This window comes from Homarus americanus, unplaced genomic scaffold (genome assembly GCF_018991925.1).
Source record: "Homarus americanus isolate GMGI-L3 unplaced genomic scaffold, GMGI_Hamer_2.0 scaffold33468, whole genome shotgun sequence".
NCBI lineage: Eukaryota > Metazoa > Arthropoda > Malacostraca > Decapoda > Nephropidae > Homarus > Homarus americanus.
This window is the reverse complement of record NW_024714177.1, coordinates 9664203-9687720: the sequence shown is the minus strand read 5'-3', so window position 1 is coordinate 9687720 and position 23518 is coordinate 9664203. Positions and strand designations below refer to the sequence as shown.

The 23518-nt window shown below is 36.9% G+C and overlaps 1 protein-coding gene across 2 annotated transcripts in view; it reads left to right on the top strand.

Annotated features, from left to right (window-relative positions):
• Positions 1–23213, top strand: part of LOC121878117 (nucleoporin Nup37-like) — a 59024-nt gene extending 35811 nt beyond the window's left edge. For both annotated transcript variants that reach the window (XM_042384112.1, XM_042384120.1), the window contains exons 5-7: positions 19544–19760; positions 22289–22448; positions 22811–23213. In XM_042384112.1, coding sequence (XP_042240046.1) covers positions 19544–19760; positions 22289–22448; positions 22811–22903 — 470 coding nt within the window. In that variant the 3' untranslated portion in view covers positions 22904–23213. The remainder of the gene's footprint in view (positions 1–19543; positions 19761–22288; positions 22449–22810) is intronic.
• Positions 23214–23518: the final 305 nt, after the last annotated feature.

The window sequence follows — 23518 nt, the reverse complement described above, 5'->3', positions numbered from 1 at the left end:
TATAGACGACGTATGGCAAGTGATACATTAGCAGCTTCCATACGTCGGGCTAACAAAATTAAGCATGTGGGACATTGATAAATACATTGCCACACGCTACTAGCTAGGCTAAATAAATAATCATAAATGGAGCACATACATAATATACATAGCATAATATAAATACAGCATACAGAATATACATACACTTCGTGACACACATTTAAACCAGAGGCGATTCGAACCCTGGACTGTGGGAGAGAAATCACGCATTACGATATTCAATCTAAGATCCGTGAACCCCTGTTGGTTCGTCTCCTTCTCCTGGCTGGATTTTCAACCTGAAGTGATTGCCCTCGGCGGACCGCTCCCGAAATCCCACGTGAACCCTGTTATTCTCTGCAAATACCACCTCTCCAGGATCGCCCACTGGTCCCCAGGTTGGGTCGTCCTCTACACTGATGGTTCTGTTGACCCCGCTACAGGTCGGGCCGGGGTCTAGATCTCCCGTTCTGATGCTGAGCCTATCAAACTGTCTCTCAGAGTTTCTGAGGGCATCCTCCACTCAGGTGGAACTAATAGCCCTCCTTGCTGCCCTTCTCGCTGAGGAAGAAGCGATGGTTTCTGCCTTGCTTGTCTGCTGCGATTCCAGGTCTGCTCTCGACAGGATCGCATTTGGATCAGGGAAAATAAGGACCTCATCCTCCGAATACGAGGGCTCAACATCCACACTTCAGGATGCAGGCCGTCTTGTGACATTCCTATGGATATCCAGTCATGTCGGTATCTTGGTGAATGAGGCAGCAGATGGCCTTGCCAAGACTGGCTGCAACAAGGCCACACCGGAACTACGTTGTTCCTCGAACACTTTTCAGCAGGACCCAAATTCGCCACAAACAGAAGCTCGGAAGCAGCCATCCCCTGGACTCCCCGCCCACCTGGTACGATGTCCTCCATAAACTTCCTGACTTCTCGTATGTCTATGGCAGAGGGTCGCGGAAAAGGGACGTGATTGCTGCCCGAATCATCATTGGGTATGACTTTGCTTGGGAGATTGGTATCCCTGCATCCCCTGAGCAACGCTCTTGTGCATTATACAGAAGACCCGACAGCCGCACCCTTATCCACCTCCTAAGATGTCCCCACACACAACGCTTCCGTTACGCCTGCTGGACCACCACTCGACCCCTGACGGAGACACGATGATCCTCCCATACTAGCCAGATATTATGTAAATAACATTGATTGTGTTAAGGAATATCCTTCCTTCCTTAGGCTTTAGTAAGCTCCTTTATAATATTATACTGTGTATATACATTTTCGGAGTGAGGTTGTAAACTCTTGGAACAATCTACCAGAGAGTGTTGTGACGGCACCGAGTGTGAGCTCTTTCAAGAGAAGACTTGACCAACACTGGAGCGGGTTCAGGTACATTCAGGAGCCGGTGCATGCCCAGTATTTGCCAACAGTGCGTGACAGAGACGTGACCGATCGCCGGGCGGCTAGCAGAGCCGATCTTTTGGTGAAGAATATAAATGAAAAGACACGTGACCGATCGCCCAAGCGGCTAACAAGCCGATCAGTGGCGAAGAGGATAAAAGTAAAAGTAAAAGTATACTTGTGACACTTGCCAGATGCTTCTGGTGTTATTGTACAGGGGTACCTAGTACTAGTTATGATATTCAGCGTAGTTTCTGTGTTCTTGTGCCTTAATGAGTCAGGCCAGTTGATACCCCTCATCTCTTCCCTCATCCTGTTGTAATTTCTCTTGTAAAATTTGCACCTTGTCTTTTCCTATTGTCGCGATCCCAATATCCTTATACTTGGGGAGTGAATCTACCCCAAGTTATTAACAAATAAAGGTACAAATAGGGAACACGGCAATAATTATCCTCACCAAAAACCTACTCTACTAAATGTACTTGAAAAGTAAGAACAGTTGAAATAGGTGAATCCATAAGGAAGATAATTAATTAATTCAATTTATGTTTTAAAGGGAGTAATGATTAGCAAACATGAATTTAAGGAATAAGTAATTGTATAATAAAATAAGAGTGGTGCGAAGGCGAAAATATACTGTAAGGAGTTAGACCAAACAAATATTACTTAACATTACTATATTACACAAGACATACGAAATATATATATACAACAATCACTACAAAATGATTATCCCTACCAAACAGGAGATTCCTTACCACCAGGATCCCTTCCTAGGCCTAACTAAACGTGTCACTAATACCTGATACCCCTAGGGCATTGCAGAAGGCTGGATAAAGCACTAGACAAGGGTCAAGGCTAGAGAACGAATAGACACGTCTAACCTATGCCACGGATTTTCACATTGGGTGTGGGTACGTGGAGGAGCGTCTCATATCACGTGATCTAGACAGTTGCTAGATATTTTATATAATTAATTAATACTCTCTTGATTTGAACTTAACAGAGTAAGACAATGATGCATATTAATAACATACATAAATATACAATTAACCTAAGTAACTAAGAACAATAATAATATAATAAGTACAATTAACAATTTATTAATAGCTTATATGAACTGTAGGCTTGAACACATGTGCCTCACGCTTATGCGAGTTCCCTAGCCTACAGGCACGTGACACTATCTTGAACTAGGTAACAGTTAAATCTGAATGACAACACTATTATGTTAACTGGTGCCAACTGGGGCTAACGAGCCGATCAATGGTGAAGAGGATAAAAGTGAAAGTATAGTAAAAGTAAATGCACATGGCTTCAAAATGTCCTCAAAACGCCTATGATATTGGTCAGATTTAAAAAAGAATATCTGGGGGCTTGGTGTACGCGCTATATTCCCCACCCACAACTTCTTGGATCCCCGCTCCCTTTGATATTACTGGATCCGCCTGAATCCTGTCACTAATACTCACCCATTTACATAATTTACTCCATGGTTTTCCTTTTGCCAAACTCTGTACGCAGATTCAACATATCAAATATATCATTCGTGAGAAATTTCCGATTTTTGCTTTGCAAATGAAACATTCACGGCCACGTTGAATACAAGCACCGAATTGTGTGATCAGTAACTGTACAAATATTTTTTCGTGCATAAACTACCTGTGTGAATATATTTACTCAATATGTATCTAATATTTATTCGGGGTTCATGTGTTGGGCTTAGGCATGATTTTAGGCTCAGACACAAGACACTTTCACTATGGCCAACTTAGCGACTTTGTAGCTAGATCTAGAGCTTTTTGTTTTTTTTCTAGTTTAGAGCGATTTGCGACTTGTCGCAAATCTAGAGATATCCACAGAAATCTAGCGACTTTCGATACTTTTGACTGTCCATGAAAACTCAGTTTTCCTAATTTCGAGCCATAATATATGCAACGGGGTTACAGGGACAATAAATAATAAGAAAAGTTTAATACATTTGAACGGGTCGTGGTATGCAGAAGGAGGGACACGTCTATTTCCTGATCACTTCATGTCAGCCCGTCCATGGCTAATGTTGCCGTGTCGTCATTTATTTGTTTATTACCTTCGCCTTTGTAGCACCTGGAACTTACTTTGTCAGATATGCAATATGAATTTCATTAATACGCTAAATTTTAAAGAATATTAGCAAAACATCTTATAGAATTAATTCTATCAAGCCTGCGTGGTTCCAAACTTCATCCGCGTCCACCATGGGTGACCCATAGACTCCATACAGTTGCCCTGACACTGTTCACCCGCTTTACCAAAACCATCAATGAAAGTTTCCGCTTGTTTGCATGCTGTTTATTAATTTGAACCCTTCATAGTCCCAATAGAAAATGGGTAAGCCACAGTATTCGCAGCGATTTAGAAGGAATGGCTCAGAGATGACAGATACAAAATTGGCTTCTGGAGGTGCCAGGAGATAATAAAAAGGATTTTGTAAATTTTGCAAGTGTACTTTTGTCTGCTAAGTTGTGCGACATTGAAAACATAAAACACTAAAAAACACAAGAAAGCAGAAGAGCTGTTTAGTGCAGAAAGACAGACTTACCTATTCAAGAAACTTGGTGAAGCAAAAAAGTGGAGGAACTCTGGCCATGTTTGTAGCTTAACATTGTTCTATTCTGTGGTAGAACACTTAAGTGAAGTGTGTAAAGTGTTTTAGTGACAGCAAGGCAGGCAGTGAACTCAAGTTAAAAAGATCAAAGTGTTCAGGGATAATATGCAATATTCTTGCCACATTTCACAGAAAATCTGAAAATGATATTTTTTACATAATGCATTTTATTTATACTCCGTCCATTATAGTCGGCATTATGAAAATATTATTTGCATCAAATTACTGAAGGGGAATAATAGCTAGCGACTTTCCATGGAAGATTTAGCGACATTTAGCTACTTTTAGGTACCAGCCTAGCGACATTTGAAAACCCGAGTTGGCAACACTAGACACTTTTTGTTTACTTCATGCCGTGTAAACATACCTCAACACATGGTCATTTGTGGTCACATTCTACTGTAGTGTGGTTAGTGAAGTAAGTTTGATTTGTGTATTAGATTACATATGCTCAGATGATGAAACTAAGAAGGTAATGGTGAGAAAGAAGAGATTATTTAGTGGTTTGTTTATGTGTGTGTGTGTGTGTGTGTGTGTGTGTGGGTGTTACAACTAATTGAACTGCTCATTTAAGGTTGGCTGTAGTAAAGTCCAAGTTTACCTGCATATGCTTATTCATTTAGGTTATATATAGACCAACCTGCCGGGCTGTTTAGTGCCGATGCGGCCATATCATCTCACGTCCAGAAATGCCTCAAATTTCACCATATCATTGTAATTTTCTGTTTAATATACCAGGAAGTTAGGTAAGGTTAGGTTTGGTTAGTTAGGTCTGTTCCTCATAACCACAAATGTTAAGTAGCGTTTATTTTAAAAATATCCGTTTTTAACATATTTCCACAAACTACAACAGTGTCCACTGTAATATAACAATGAAAATCCGGCGTTTTATAATTGTTTTCAATCAATTTTGCCCAGGTTAGTCCATATAATTACCTTAATTTATGCCAATGAAATAATATGCCAAAAACTGAAGTATTAACTCCCCTTCCGGGTCATTTTTCGTTAACCACCCATCACTTTTATCACATGAAAAATATTTTTCGTTAATTTTGTTGCTGTTTTAAATGGTTCTGACATTTATCTTTGGGGCAAATAATTTTGTTATTTAGTTCACATCCCTTCCACCCCAACAATGTAGGGGCCACGTTGGGAATGTGGTGTTTTGCTGATGTGGGGGGGGCTGAAAACGATGATTTTAACCGAAAATAAATCAGAATCATCAGAACACCAAGAAAACTAGGAACAAAAAGTATTTTTCATGGGAAAAGTAAAACTAAACTAGGTCTTTGTACTAACCTAATCTTTCCTGACCTAACAGGCCTCGGCCCTACTTAGCTGGGGCTTTCATCCATCCATGCATCAAAGCGCTAACACACAAATGAATGAACGAGCGACATTGTATGTCACCATAACATCAAATTGAGACTTAGAATTTCTTATAATTACAACAAATAAATCGTGAATATCGCATTTATTTTGAATGCTCCGCTAAATTCAAGTATATTATTTTGTTTCTCGAAGAGATCTAGTAAATGGTAAGAGAAAAATCGTAATTCTATTTAGTGTGGCCAGTGGTTCACATAGATGCATAGTAAAGCAATATTTTAAACAAATAATCTTTACACACAATTCTTACTGTCTCATCAACTATATAAACATTTTAACTGTGTGTGTTTACAGGCCAAGTTCGGTGTGGTCAGTACTGGCTCATAGACTTAACAACATCAACCTAGAGAAGTCGACATGTGAAAGAGACTTAGGGGTATCGGAAGTCCGGACCTACGCCCAGAAAACAGTGCGTTAATGTTCAAATAAGGCAAACCAAGTATAAGGTTTTATATCTAGAAGTGTAAGTAATAAGAGTGGAGGTCATATTACAAATCTTATATTCCAGCGAATAGCTGACCGATTGTGCTGTTCAATTCTGGTGCCCTTATTATAGAATAAATATCAATTCACTGGAGTCGGTGCAGCGAAAAGTGACGAAATGATTCCGGACTTAGAAACCTACCATATCAAGATAGATTAAAACTAAATTTGCATTCCCTAGAAAGACGAAGAGTGCTGGGAGATATGATAGAAGTATTTAAGTGGGTGAAAGGAATCAATAAAGGAGATATAGATAAAGTTGTTATAATATTCGAGCAGGATAAGACTAGTAGCAATGGATTTAAGTTGATAAGTTTAGTTTTAGGAGGGAGATAGGAAGGAACAGGTTCACAAATAGGGTGGTTGACCAGTGGAACAAGCTTAGCAACTTTTTAGTATGTACTGGAATGCTGGAAAATTTTAAAAGTAGGCTAGATAGATTCATGGATGATAGAGAGTGGTAGTAACTGACAGGAGCTGCCATTGCACAGGCCAACCAGCCTATTGCAAACTCCCTATTTTCGTATGTTCTTATGCTGTGTGGCAGTGGGTCACGTGGGAATTAACTAAGGTTGGGTAAGTCCGTGGGGCCACGGTGGTGGTCACACTGGATAAAAGGTAAAGGTCTCTCCTTGTTGATAGACTGTCTCTTCCATAGTACCTCATCCTTCATGCCTGGAAGTCTGTTCTATCTATTTATTCTTGTTTATATATACACAGTCTCTCCTCGATATACGATGGGTTCTGTCTTACTACCAGGTCGGAAGTCAAATTGGTCGTCAGTCGAAAAGGCGAAAATAATACATAGAAATTCTAAAATGGGTCTCTCATTTTCTTCTCAGCACCACGAGGACTCTCACTTTACGCTTGCCAGCCATTTTAAAGGGAATTAAAAAATTTTTTTTGTCAGTACACAGTGCCACCACTAAAATCGGGACTCGAAAATACGTAATGTGAAAAATATTTTATACGACCATGGCCGTCGATGTCCGGTTATCGTAATCGAGGAGAGACTGTATATATATATATAAGTAAGAAAATGCTTTTACTGTAGAAAAATAAACTAATTCACAGATGACATCGCCATATTCTGTTAAATGCCAAGAAACATTAATATTTTACTCAAAAATTATGTAATTATGGATTTGTTTCATAAATGGGAAAAGACTGTGATTGCAAACTGAAAATATCGTAAGATGGACGTGATGATAAACTGCTTACTGTCTGTGCTAATACAATATTTACATTACTTTTGCAGGGGGGCCTTGAGGTCTGGAACCTCCATTTTCATCAGAAAATTCCACTACTTTTCTTTAATGCAGCATTGTACTCAGGCATTTTGGGATAGTAAAAAGTAATTTTATTATTGATCTTAGAATATCTCTTAATATCAAGTGCACATGGCTTCAAAATGGCTTAAAATGCCCATGATATAAGTCAGATTTCGAAAAAAAATTTGGGGCTTATAGTGCCCTCCCTCCCAAACCCCCCAGCTGTGTGGGCTCACTGTTTTGCTATGATCCCCACCCACAACTTTTTGATACCCCTTTGAGATTCCTGGATCCCGCCTATGTTTTGGGTTAGATAGGTTATAATTTCATTGAGTTGGCCCGAGAAAATACCTAAATTGCAATGCGGCCAATGACTGAGGAAAGGTTGCCCGTGCCTGGTCTAGATGATTGTTAACAGTTGACAGTTGTTGTCCAGAGGATCGTTGATAATTTATCATTCATAAAATAAATTAAACTAAATTACATAACCTAACCCAACATACAGTACTAGTTATTTTGTATTTTAATATTTAAAATAAATGGTAATCCTGAAGCAGATGGCTTAACACCAGAGTGCATTATTTGAGTTCCTTAATTTTTCACAGATGTTATTCATTGGGATAGTAAGTAATAAAAATTATATAACAATACACAGAATCTAATAGAACCTAACCTGACCTAACCAACCATTGAAAGCTAGCTAGCCTTATCTAACTTGCCATATTAAACAAAAAGTACTTACTTTGATATTTGGTACCAATGAATGCAACTTCTTTGAAGCAGCATGGTGTAAATTTTACGTTTTTTTTTAGATGTGCGGTACCAACTCTCAGACAGAGTAGGTTGGTTGTTGCATGGAAACAGACATGGAGGATATAATTTTAGTGTAATATGATCAGTTTTTCACCGTGTTTTACCCCCGCAATTCCCTCATCCTTCATGCCCTGCCAACTACAGGTGAATTATGATTGTAGATAGAAAAAATGCTGTAAAATTCATATAAAAGTTGTTGTATAGTTATTATTGTTTACTATCACCTAAAGAACATATGTGAAAAAATTAACGAAATTGAACAACTCCTTCTGGTGTTAGCCAAGATATAATGAACATGGCAGGTGGATTTGGAATCCTGTCCACAGATGAAAAGTGTTAAAGTTTGTAAATTTATATCACTCAGAACATAATGGTTACATATTTTTGTTGCTTTCAAGATGTAAATATCATTAATGTTCTTAGGTGAAATGTCGCATATAGGCAGTTAAGGAATGCAACTCGCCTGACTGTTACCACCAAATGGTACCGGCTACTGCTACATTATATGAATTCTCAGATACTGTACAAGATAAACCAACCTAACTTAACTTAAGCTAACCTACAGTATCTGTGTATCAAGATGTGATTTATTCCACTCATTTTACTGAATTATCCTCAGAAGTGTCAAATAGGTCAATGAATGAGAATAAAAAATCTTAGAACTTTGTCAGATTGTAGATGGATTGAGCCATTCAGTACTCTCAGTCTTGAGTATAAATTTCTGAGTGGTTCATTTTGCATAAATCAGACATAAAGTACAGTACTACTGTCTGCTTCATCACAATGCATCCAAAGAAATAGAAATAACAAATCACATCATCTTGCAATGACATCTACTAAGTGAGAAGAATATCTAGGCAGATACTGTATTTTAAAGTTTCATGATAATTAATAAATGCACACGCTTAACTTAAAATTGACGATATAATACCTAACTACTTTAAATTTTCTAAACAGTGTATCTATTGAACAACCCAAATCTTTTAACAAATTCTTCCTCGTGTATTCTAGATATGATTCACTAAGGAGTCATTCATGTTTCCATTGTCCTATAACTGTTATATATATAAACTAATCAGAGTGCTTTCCAGATTGTTGTGATGGAGGTGAATGGCCCCGGCCATCAGCCTCAGCACTCGGTCACAAGTATTGTGTGTTGAGTTTTCACCATTTGAATGGTCAATGCTACTTGCTGTTGGTCTTCCTACATCTGTAGCTGTATACTCTGTTAAGTTTAAGGCAAGGAGACTAAAGTTTTCACTTGATGTTAGAGATTCAGCTAAATGTTTAGTGGCATTCTTCATTTATCCATCCAGGACTAGAAGAGCTCATATTACTAAATTAAGAACAGTTAGGCCTAAGAGCCTTACTCCATGATATGCATCTAATTGAAGAGTTTTAGGAGTGTAGCTGTGCATTGTATCCATTAATTTTTCTGTGAATGTGTATATGGGTTTGTTTCTTTGCAGCGGTTGTTATCAGAGAAATAATTTCATATTTAATTTGCCTTTGAAAAATGCATTTTATGGTCAAATTGTTTGAATTGTGGAGCAATCATATCCACCAGCCAATGTAAGTTATGGTCCTGGCACCTCTTAAATATATTTAAAAAAGTTAATAGTAAACAGGTATGATCTACATTGAAAATACTGTACCTGTATTATGCTGATGCAGTGTCAGAGTTGCAGGAGAGGTTGCTTATAGATTCCATCTCTGCTACGCATTTCTTCTCCCTTAGAAGATATTGGACATTTTTGGTTTTTGAGTATACATGAGAAAGTGAAATATGGGAGGTACTTATTATTACTGAATCATATAAATGTTATTTCATTACAGTACTTAGGTTCTGAGTGACAATACTTAAGGGTGTTCAGTTGTTTAGCTTCTACCTGGTATCGTGTCAACAATGAGGTGTTTATATTTTGGGTAAGGAGACAATATGGCTGCTAGGGAGGGTAGTCATCCCATCTGTCATGGTAAATGTAAGGTGAACAAATTAAATAGATGTATCAGGGACACGAGACATTACAGTACACCTTTACACATATACGTTGAGACATTGTTATATACCTATTTGACATATTTCATAACCGAATGACAGAACACATATCGAATGACATTCTAAAATAACTGTTCGTTGCTCATGCTAACAGAAATGATTGATAAAGGTTATGAAATTGACAGACGTGAATACAAACCGACAGTCTATATGCAGACTGTCGGTTTGTTGTTCTGTCATTCGTTATGAAATATGTCAAATAGGTATGTATATAACAATGTCTCAACGTATATGAAAAGGTGTATTATCACTGCTGGAAAAACTAACATATACTGTACAGTACTGAAAAGAAATATATGCTACAGTTGTTAATTTTTTTATGTTTTAAGGTATTAGTTTCACCCCAAAATGCAAGGATTTTTAACCCCTGGAAAATATTATTGAACTTCAGGGTCGGAGCCAGGGGGTATCCTGGGGTTCGGACCCCTTTCATAAGAAGATTCCAATACTTTTTCCTTTATGCAGTATTGTACTCAGGCATTTTTGTATTGTAAAAGGTAATTACTATTGACCTCAGAATATCTCCTAATATCAAGTGCACATGGATTCAAAATGGCCTCAAAGTGTCCATGATATTGGTCAGATTAAAACCCAGCTGAATGGTCTTGTTGTGCATGCCATCTTCACAACCACAACTTCATGGATACATCCCCCCACTTTAATATTCCTGATCCGCCTGAACTTACCTTAAAATTTTCTACGATGTTTAAGTATTGGAAGTTGCTTACTCAATACATATGGGTGAAATGGTATCTTGTAATTACAGTATTATATTATTGTTTGAATTATTATAGAGGAAGGTGATGATGATAGTGAAGATTGTGACCAGGTATGGGAATGGCATGTTTCAAGTCAACCAGTATCCTGGCTTGGAGCCCAAGTTCTTCACTACAGGCAATCCCAGGTTGTCTTCAGGTTGCTGTAGCATCAGCAGACAACACTGTTATGCAACTTTCATCTGATCTAGAGAGGCTAATACAGTACAAGTAAGTACAGTACAGGTCCTCGACTTACTTAATGCCCGATACAAATGGGGTTAAACTTAAATTTACAGTATTTTTTTTTACTTGTTGACATATTTTTTTACTTTCATTTACAGTATTTTGTCATTCTATTTCTTCTTTGTCTTAAATAATTGATTTTAGATGTATATAAGGACTTAAGCTATGATATACTGTACAGTAAAGCCTCCGATAACCACGGTGCAACTAATCTAAGATTCATGTCTAAGACCCTGGTTAATTTAGGACCCAATTCAATTTACACCATTATTTTCTTTGTATTATAGACAAAATTAAAAAATATATTACATTTTCAAAAATAATAACTAAATCCTCATATATAAAAAAAATGCCTTGCGCACGGAGATTGCCGGTTTAGTATAAACTTAGTATCACTAGTATAAACAATCGCAGCTGGTGGGCCCTTTGTTTTCAATCATCTAAACAGGAAGGAGAAAACTTTCTCAGGTTTCTTACAGCATTTTTGCATCCTATTCAACATGAGCAGTAGAGCAAGTGATGGTAGTGTTGCTTCAAACCCAATAGAAAGTGTATGAGCTTAGCCGGAAACTAAATGAGTTAAACGATATAAACAAGGTGAGGTCTGTGGATATTATATGGAGCAAGCAATGAACATATTTTCTGAAGTGGATCCATTAACAGAGCAAGCATTAAAATTTAAATAAATGCAAATGACCTCCACATAAAGATGTATAATGAGAAAAGAAAGCAGCTGTGCAAGATTTTTTCGACAGCTTTATTATCGAAGGCCTAAACCACCAACTTTAGCTACACCATCAAATTCAGCATCATAAGCAGCTCAATAACAACTTCAGGTTCAGCAACAGTTTCATGGAAAACTACAGCTTCAGCCAGAGTTGAACCTAATGACTTCGTCATCCGAGTAAAACCGCGAATAGTCAATGGCTGTCCTTATGTTTTAGACTTTACCACCATTGGTGAGTAGAATTTTTTTTGCATTCGTAAATATTATTTAAAACATATATGAACAGTAAATAAGGGTTGCTTTTATATTCATCGTGAAATGTGATATGTTTTCACATATGCGCACTTACTGTACATACGTTGGCGTTCTAATCGTCTCGCTTTATTTCTTTACCATTAGTGGTTGGCTACTTCTAGTGTTCCATTTATTAACATGAAATAACATTACTTAAAACATACATACAGGTATTAATTTTTTTACATTAAGTTCACTACATCATTTTACCAGTGTCTTCATCTCTCTGTTTCTTATGTAAAACCATCGTCACTCACAACGATGCCGTCTGTCTCCCCCGTGTGTTTTAATATTCTACGTATTATTAATGAATTGCATTGTTCATTTCACATATATAAACATTAATTCAATCAAATACATAGTCAGTAATAAAGAATAATGAATCTTTTGTACATATTCTTAAGATAAATGACTATGTTTCCTTGAGTGCGTCGATATACATTGGCGTTACTATCAGTCTCATTTTCTTTAATATTAATGGTTAACTCTGTACATTAAATAACAATAATTAAAACATACATATTTTACATTAATTTTACTACAGCAACAACCGGGTCTTTTTTCTTTAGTTTTGGGTGGCTAACTGACATTATGGGTGTAAACACTGACAACAATGCCGCTCCTTATCCTCTTGTGTGTTTAATATTCTCGATATTAATGAATTGTATTGTTCATTTCACATATATATAAAGATTAATTCAATCAAATACATATTCAGCAATAAACAACAATGAATCTTTTTGTACATAATCTTTAGAAGATAAATGACGCGGTATCCTTAAATCGCGTATATATTTGCCATTCCCATCCATCTCACTTTTTCTTTACCATTAGTGGTTAGCTACTTCTATTGTTCCATTTATTAACATTACTTAAAACATATACAGTAGTACCCCGATTTACGCGGTCAATTGAACCCACAGGGTACGCGTAGTGACTGTGGCGTAAATGAACAACAGAACATATGGGATTAATTCCAATAGAGACTGGCCCGACCCCCAAACTCACTTTGACAGCACAACTATGTTGTAGTAAAAATATTATCTTAACTTTATGATGGTATGCACACACAATTAATAATTAAGAGAAATATCAATAATATTAGTTTTTTAACACTTACATTAGTAGAAAGCTGGGCACACAGGGATGGGCGGTTGGTTCGAGGCAGAGGGCAGATTATTGGCCCTCACCTGTATCACTTATCAATTGTATCACTTTTCACCACATAGGCTTGCAGGGCCTCTTTGTCAAACCCTCAAAGTCCATATAAGTCCATATCCTCACTATCAATATCATATCACTGACTTAGGCCGTGTGGTGGGTGGGGGTGAGAACTCGGTAATGTTTTGATGACTGGGCGACCTTGTGCGCATCCTGCCTCGCCCGCTTCCTGCGTATATGAGTAGATGCACATGAAAGTGAAAGTTCGGTTCTGGCGAGCACGCGTAAATGAGAAATGCGGAAAGTGAAACGCGTAAAGTGGGGTAATACTGTATATTAATTTTGTTTACATTAATTTTACTAGCTACAACCAGGAATTATTTTCTTCACTTTTCGAGTAGAACTATCGTCTGGACTCGGCTGTAAACACAAGCGAAAATAATGGCGTCCCTACTCCTCTTGTGTGACCATATTATTATTCATATATTGTATAAAGGCATTCAAACATTATTTAAAGAATATAGTTTGCAATTTTCATTAATTGTATTGTTTTGGAGAAACGAGGGTAAAAAGCCACTATAAGACATGAAAAGGTTACACTTGAGAACGCATCTCATTATTATTACTTTATTTTAATGGTAATGTGATTACTTGTCTGATGATTCACCTTACACTGCAATATTGGAGGACATTACCGTCCAAATTCGAGGCTTTACTGTAATGGGTTTTTAAACATTGTTCTGTGATGCAGTATACTACTTGTTCCGACAAGAACGTCCTCAGGAACGGAACCTGTTCGTTCCTGAGGATATACAGTTAATAAAGTAAAGTTAATTTTAAGTTACATTGTTTTACACATATTAAGATGTTTGTATTATTGATTTAGAGGAAACATGTCTTCATTTGTTATAAATCTAAGACAGTTTCATTAATTGAGAAGCTGGAAAGTAAACATTATTAAAAGCTTTTAAACTGATTACTCTTAGAGAAAAGTTAAGTTTTTCATAGCCCTAGTAATGGAGTTTGTAAGTGTTAGTATGGTGTGTGTAATATGAGGCTGCATATTTATTTCTCTGTAGATGCTCTCTGCTGAGCAGTTCTTGTTACTGTGCTATGGCAGAGCCTTATTTTACCTTGAATAGTGTTTCTCAACCACCAAATTGTTGAGGCTTTCTGGGATGTGTCCTGAAAATGTTTCTGTGACGTGATTTCCATAATGCGGGACCAATTTTCCATTGACTCCATTACTGTATATAATTGGAGATGCATTCCCAAGTAAATATTTGGGCAAAATGTATTACAAGCATGCATATGACTGAATATAATTTTTTAACACATACATTGATTACTTCATGCTGTAACATGATAATAAATGCACTCAACACTTGAATGTAATTAGCCTCAAGCGATGTTGAGTGCTGTGAGGTGGTGTGTCGGAGTTACTGGGAGTTACCTCATTAAAACATCAAGTTTAATGTTCAATGAAATTCCTTTACAGGATCTTTTAGCACTTCAGCTTTCACTTTAAGTTGATGGCCTCTTTTTCACTCACCTTGAATAAGGGTATTACACAGTCGAACACAGGCCTAAAAACCGAACAAGCTGGGCTTTGAAATCAAGCTGGTATTGTTGCGTGGTATCGGTCATCCTCCACCGTATTATAGCAACCACCAAGAAGTCCACACTAAACAAATTTTTTTTCTATACCATGATTTTTGTTTGTAAACTTAAAATTTACCTTAATTCCGTAAGGGCGAATTTTTTGGCATTATCCCGAATATATTGGTCATAATTTCCTAATTCCGTTTGTGCGAATTTTCATAACCAGAGTTAAGCCTGGAGGATGTCTGTAAGTATTTTACCAGGGCACTGCTTAGTGACTTCAGGCAATTAAATGTGATACTCGATTTTAACATATAAAGTCTTTGTACACATTTGAAAGAATTTGAATTTTATTGTCATGGCTGATGGTAGGTTTCTTTGCCTCTATGATTAACACTTGATATTTACTGTTTACAACTTGGAAATATGACTGAAAATTGGAAGCACTTATTTGAATCCACATCTCAAAGCATTGTGACTGCTTGACAACTAAGAGACTTCAGGAAATGTTGGAAGCACCTGCTGAAATGTTCTACATGTTTAGTTAACCGGTGATCAAGTGAAACCTTTGCTCTCTCCTTTGATAATTTGAATTCCAACATTTGATTAGAGAAAATAATGAGTAAGTTTCGGAAGGAATGGTAAACAAGTGATAAGGAGAAGTGTATGTGTACATATGCTAGACTAACAGAGGATTGGAAATAACGATAATAACTTTTTTTCTTTTAACGGGGATTAGCCCACCTGGGCACGGTCAATACTCATCAGGGCCTCGACGAAGATATAATGATAATAATAATAACGCTCATAAAAAAAAGGTCAATAGAAGCGTTATATGTATGTTGTGTTGTCAATAGTAAGAGAAACAATTGAGATCCTGCAATTGTGTATATGAGGCAGAAAGTTAGATCAGCAACCTAGGACTTGGTCATAATTTTTGTAATGCCATATGGCATGGGGTCTACCATTAGATAACATATTATGCTTCAATATCTTCCCAGGCATTAGTACTTCCCTGTTTGGTAGCTGCCTGCTACCTAACTAATATAGTACTATGACTATTGTATTAATTTAGGATATGTACATGCCATTATTTGAAATTACATAGTGATTTAAGCTGAAGAATGTGGAATATTTTGATAAATATCCCAAGTGATATGGTTCAGATTGGCTGGTATTAACACAACCCATCCTTTCATGCTGGTGTCTTTTTGGGGTTACCTGACCAATTATGTGAATACCATCTATAAACTGGATGTTTAGTATTTTTCTATGTTACAGGACATACTTAGTCACAGTGACTTTGTAAATAGTGTGACGTATAATGGTGACACAGGCTCTTTAGTGGCATCTACAGAGATGACCTCACCGCGTGTGTGTGGGAGAGTTCCTCACAGACACAGATTAAGATTTCTTCTAACTTCTCCTGGTAAGTCAACCCTTTATACTAGATGTTTGACAGACAATGATAGTGACAGTGGGATGTAACAGGTCATAAGTGATGATTCCTCTTATTTAACTCATTGTAAGTTGTATGGATCAAACATTTTACTGTTGTTAGTCCCTTGTGTGAATATTTTTATGATAAGTAGATTGCTGAAAAGTATTTTTCAGTTGTACACTTGTACATACTTGAGGTTGTTACTCCTTAATACAATTACAAAACATTAATGCGAGTGAAAAAAAATCATTTTTCCTTATGGTTAATAGCATAAGATAGAAACAAAGGGTATTTCTAGTAAAAGATAAGGATCACTGTTTAAATGAACTACTAGACAAAAATGAAAATATGTTAATAGCATATGATATCATTGAGGTGAAGTTCCTCCATGTGTTGTTTTGTGTTGGTGGTAACTGCATGTGGCAGTATTATCTGGCATGGTAAGTACAGTATAGTCTTCATTTACGCTGTCAATTGAACCCATAGAGGTCGCGTAGCGAAATAACAAAACATATGGGATTAATTGAAATAGAAACTGGGCCGACCCCAAACTACACTTTTTCGACACAATAGTACGTTGTAGTAAAAATAACATCTTAATTATGATGGTATGCACACAATTAATATTTAGGAGAAATATCAATAATATAGGTTTTAACACTTACTTAGTAGAAGAGATGGCTGAGTACATGGGGATTGGGGTTGGTTCTGAGGTTGAGGGCAGATAATTGGCTCACCTGTACTATCCAACAGAGGCTTGCAGAGCCTCTTTGTCAAATCCTCAAAATCCATATCCTCACTATCTATGACTTGGGCTGGCTGTGGGTGAAGAACTCAATGTGTTTTGTTGACTGTCGACCTTGTGCGCGTAAACCAAATCCGTAGTCGAGACTATACTGTACTGTAATTTATATTGATTTATACTAGTATATTCAAATGTGTACAGTAATACAAAATATGTACTATCATCATTATGCGTGGGAAAATATCCAGTAATCTGTATCAACACATACCTAGCTACTGGCACAAAGGGAGAAATAAAACTGTTTAATGAATTATACAGTACAGTAATCCCCGGTTTACAGAAGATGAGTCCTTGAAAATGTTACCATAACGTGACCCTCATTTTCCCATTGACTTACATTATATAATTTGAGATGCATTCCTAAGAGATTTTTCCAAAAAAGTAATACAAATATACTTTATGAATGAAAATTAAAATTTTTAAACACATTCATTGATATTTTATGATATAGTATGATTACAGATACAGTACGTGGGGCCTCAGAGTACAGTACAGTACTGTATGTGTATCCATAATCATGCGACTCCGTGTGAGCCAACCCACCCACCATTTCTCGCTAGCTAAGCATGTTTTCATTCATCATTACATTACTTTAATGTGACTTAGAAATAAAATAAATACAGTGGTCCTCGGTTACGGAATGTTCGATTAACGAAATTTCGTTTAACATTATCCCCATAAGGATCTTCAATTCGGTTACTGAACAAAACTTCAATTAATAAATCCTTGACACACTTTTTGTTGTGAGCATCAGCTGATGGGCTAGTATGCCAATTCAGTAATCTGTTCTATGTTTACATTCATTTCCAGTGGAGTAAATATCAAGAAGGGTGTCTTTAATATTTTTGCATTTTTATATTAAAATTATTAGTCATTCAAAAATTTCATGAACATATTGATAATATATGCAGTACAGGAACTAGTTTTTGTGCACCCATCAGCCGCTTGACTCACCCTGGGCGTCAGTTTGGCTTTGTTTACAGGGTGAACATCGATTTTGTTGGTGTCTTGAATATTTTTGCATTTTTACATTAAAATTATTGGTCATTCTGAAATTTAGTTAACATATTGATAATATATAGCGCAGTGTTGATTTAAATAAAATAATCTTGAATTACATCTAGTGAACTTAAAATTTTATTGGTGAAATTACTGCAACAAGCATGGGTCCTAATTTCTCCTCCACCCCCACTTCTAATTCCTGCATCATCATCAACCAGGAACCTTCTACATACACCTCAAGGTAAGTGTACTTTACTGCATTTTTTTTCTTGTATGTGCTTTTCTGTGAGCTGGAACCATTCACCCATTATCCCATTGAAACAATGGATTCGGTTAACGAACTGTGGAGCAGGTAATTTCATTAACGAGGACCACTGTATAATATAGAACTAAAAATAAAAAAAATTGAAGAGCATGGGTGGAGTTAGTGAGTTGTAACTTCGTGGTTTTGACTCCGCCAATTCATCCCATCCTCCCGATCTCGAGTTACGAGGTGACTGGCCAACTAATCAACAGAACTGTGTAACGTCGCCCAGAGGATGGGTAGCCGCTTTATTGTTGTTTTCAACTCGTCATTTTGGGTAGATGTAATTTTCTTCAATATTCTTTACTCTGTTACTTGTACTGCAATCGTCATACAGAATGTGCAAATAATTATCATAAGATCAAAACCATAACAGGATTAAACATTTATTAGGTAGTAAGGGAACCAGCACAAGTGAGCGGGGAGTGGCATTCTCGCGCCAGCTGTCTTGTGCTAGTGACAAATTGCCAAATGGCAATGCAGTATTTTTATTGTTGTTGTTGTTATTATTATTATTATTATTATTATTATTATTTATTTATTTATTTTTCGCATTTACTGGTGCAGTGTATATTATATTATTTTATGGACAAAGAATAGCTTCTTCCACATGCAAACCATCATCTGGATGATATGACACATTCAACTGCTTATCCTATAGCCTAGCAAATCACCGGTGCGGACAGAACTCACGATCCCGTGGGTCATATGTGTTATGTCATTCCGAGACGTCATCTTATCTCGACTTTGCAAGTTATTGCATATCACTTTTTCATTAGTGAAAATTAAGCGTTAAAGCATTTGGGTAGTGAACATCGAAACTGATCTTTATCCATCGCATAGCAGTAAATGGAGTTTTTTTTAACATGGTAAAACTGAGTGTATAATGATCCATCATATAATGGTTATTGCCTGTACTGCACTTTAGTATTTTTTTATCCTCCTACAAATAACAAGAAGTTTGAAAATGGTTTTTGTTCATCCAGTGTGTCCATACATTCATCCATATGTATACCGTGGGTTCTTATCTTAATAACTTTAAGAAAAATAAGCTATATTTTTTATGTGAATCCTTAAAGCTATATTCCATATCCCAAGCTCATGGTATGATGTTTTATTCCTTAGGTATGGTTGTGTGTTTTCATCCTCAAGATCCAGACTTACTCTTGGTGGCTGAGAAGAAAGGTGTGTTGAGGGTTTATTCAGTGACCAGTGGCTGCTCAACGCTGTTCTTGCGGTGCCCTGGTCCTCTCCTGTGTGCTGACTGGTCCATCCCTGACCCTGCTCTTATCGTGGCTGCTGGAGCAAAGGGACTTACTGTTTGGAATGTTGCATCTCTGCAGTAAGTACTATAACTTAATTTGTTGTTGTTATCATTATATTCTTGCAACATGAAATACAGTAGTGACAGCTTGTTTGCTTTTAATTTTGTCTTATCAAAGGTACCAGTGATCAAACTATAGTAATGGCAGGGGATAATAGCCATCCGTCTTTCTCATCAGAAGAAAGGTGACAGGCCTCAGTTCTGTGCTCTTCCTTTTGACAGAGTACAAGAATTCCTGTTGTAGTGAGGATGATCATAATTAGTTAGGTTTGCTTCATTCAAGTTACTTTTAACCCTCAGACAGTCGCCATCATCAATTGGTGTTAATTGTAGGGACGATGGCCAATATCAACTGACGTTTCATGTTCCTTACGGTCCAGTTTTGGGATATATGGGGGCGAATTATGGAATTCTTACTCACCATTTGAGTGTTAAGTCAAAGTAACATACTACAGTAATTCACAAGTTTGGTATTTATTCAATTTTCAAAAGTTGAAGACTGTACTGTACAGTACTTTTAACAATGTCTTTAATGATAAGTAATATCTTTGTTAGCTGGAACTCACCAATACCCAAAATTGAAATTGACTCGGATTTTTTCCAGAAAAATTCTTTTAATTCCAGGTCTGTGAACGAATTTCTGGGGTTGAAAACATGGTGCATTTTCTGATAAATTCTGGAAATCTCCCCCCCCAATTTTCTGGGTTTGAGAGCAAATTCTGAGGTTGAAAATCCAGTACATTTTCTTAAAAATTCTGAGAAAGCTTCTGGAAACTTCCAAAAAAATTTCTGCAGGCCTGGGAGCAAATTCCAAGGCTAAAATAATGAGTAATTCTGAAAATTTCTTAGATAATTTCGGAAACTCACTCCAATTTTTTGGCAGGTCTGGAAGCAAATTCTGAGGGTGAAGTAATGCGCAATATCCGGGAAATTCTGAAAAACTTTTCTCAGTACCCGAAAAAATTCTCGGGGTTGTGGGATTTTTCCAGGTTTGGGACAGTTATCTCATTACCCGTAAATCTCTCATCCCCGGAAAAGCTCTGTACCAATTTCCTGCTTATGTCTGTTCCTGAAAAGTACGACTCTAAGCAAAACAACACTATGTGAATGATTTTTTTCTCATATGAATTAATGTAAATAAGGTGGGTTAGGCTCCTTGGAAAATGTTCACTTTATTGAAGTATGTGAAAAGGTAGTTGAGGTGATGATGTTTTTTTTGTTTTGTTTTTATCATGCCTTAGCTTTTGTCACTGCCAAGGTGAGAGGTACTGTAAACTCTACTACACTGGTTCTGGTCTTCAGTCCATACTGAGATAAGATGTTCCATATACTCCATTAATTGATTATGGAGTCTGCTAGTTTTCTTGGCTCTAGTGAATGCATCAAATTAAGTATGAACAGCTCACTCACCAGCATCAAACTGCCTAAAAAAACTCCAATTTGGTAACCAAAGTACAGTAATTGTATTCATGGTGCTCTTTGTGCTGGGGCCAGGCACTACATTGCCATTTGCTGTGCATTTTTAAAGACATAATGTTTGGGTTAGATTGACCAAAAAGCACAAATTCTACAGAATCCTGTAAATTTCTGGGACATGTGTACACAATACAACAACCACACCATGGCAGGAATGCTCCTTGGATCCTCTGCACAGTGTTTTGCAACACATATAATATAATTATACAGTAGCACTACAGTATAGTCTCGATTTACGCGGATTTGGCTTACTCGTTTGGTCATTTACACGGCACCTTGCCAGACCGACAATTTTTATTTACATGGTTCATTCCATCATTTATGCGGGAAGCGGCGCCAGCAGGGTGCGCACAAGGTCGCGCAGTCAACAAAACATTACCGAGTTCTTCACCCACCACAGCCGGCCCAAGTCATTGATAGTGAGGATATGGACTTTGAGGGGTTTGACAAAGAGGCCCTGCAAGCCTCTGTGGTGGATAGTAATACAATTAATACAAGTGATACAGGTGAGGGCCAATAATCTGCCCTCTGCCTCGGAACCAACTCCCCATCCCCGTGTGCCCAGCCATCTTTTCTACTAACTTAAGTGTTAAAAAACCTAATATTATTGATATATCTCATAAATATTAATTAAGATGTAATTTTTACTACAACGTGCGTATTGTGTCGGAAAAAGTGTAGTTTGGGGGTCGGCCCAGTCTCTATTTCAATTAATCTCATATGTTCTGTTATTTTGTTTACGCGTTTTTTGTTTTACGCGGACCTCCACGGGTTCAATTGACCGCGTAAATGAAGACTATACTGTACTGTATAATGAAACATAACAACAGTAACCAGACTCCTTCCCAAATTCATAAGCAACTTGATGACAAAACATCAAAAGCACATCCTTCCCCACACACCAATTGACACCATGGAGGAGGCATCACATCACTAGAAAATAACACCACTTCTTTTTGTGAAAATTAGGTACAAACTTTTGTTCTTATTTTTCAATAGATTCCATAAAACTACACACAAGTTAGATTTTTTTGTCTAATTATTTTTTTAATATTATGTATACCCCACAGGCCACACAGCGAGGCAGTAGAAGTTGGTGGTGTGGAGAGAATCTTGGCACTAAAGGTGTGCCGTTCAACACCTGGTCTGGTTGCTACACAAGCTGCTCCTCATACAGTCAGAGTGACTCACCTGCACTCAAATAAAATTCCCATTGCAGTGCATCTTAAGGTATTTGTTCATTATTGTGACATCAAGGCTTTGTTAAACTGTATTCTCTTATGTACATTCTTTCATGAATATGCTCGGGCATGGCTTTTTTTTATAGGGCTATGACATATGATTCATTCTTTTTATATGTCTTGCAATACCAGTTAATTATCTCTAATTATCTAATTGTGTAATATTTTGAGGGAAGTGAGAGGGAATGAAGGAGAAGGTGAATGAAGGGGAAGGAAAGAAGGGATAGAGAAGAGGAAGGAAAAGGAGAGAAAGGGAAAGGAAGGGGAATGGGAGGTGAGTAAGTACAGATTTAATAATGTCTTGAGGCTAATGCATATACTGTACTGTAATACACCTTTCTCCCTTTACAGGTTATTGGAGGTATGAGCTGGCACCAAAATCTGCCGTATTTAGCTGTAGGTTCAGACCGCAAAATTCTTCTCTGGAAAATTGATAATGTGTAGATTGTTTGGTACTGTAATTAATGTTATTTTATTCACCAGTGGCAAAGAAGCCCAACATGTATGAAAGGCAAGTCAAAGTGAGAATTAGGTTAAGGTGTGTTCTTAAAGACTAGGAATAATGAACATGCTGTTATTCAGTGTTATTGATTGTAAGTCTAATTTAAAACTAAATAGTTTGTGTAATTAAAGGTATGAAGGAAAAATTAATGTCCTGATTGTGGTTGTAGCTTTTAGTTTGTGTTTATAGTATTATGTAAGTAGTTTTTCTAACATTTGTAATAGATCAAATAAAACTGTACATTTATTAGTTTATAGTATTTTGATCTAGTCCTTTATTCATGTTACTTAAAGCAATCCTCTGTATTGTCATAGGTATTATTTTCTAAGATTGTGAGCAACCAGGAGTTAAGTGTCCCACCTGCTTTTCATACTTGACATGGCTACTTTCCTACCCTGACTCCCATTACCCACTCATTTGTATAATATTGTTATAGCAGCATGACAAGGTGGGATATTTACATTGTGCAAAGGAAAATTTTGTCGTGTTCACTACAGAAAAGCTATATAAATTGAACTAAAAATGCACCAGCTGTTACCAGTTTGCAGTGAAAAAAT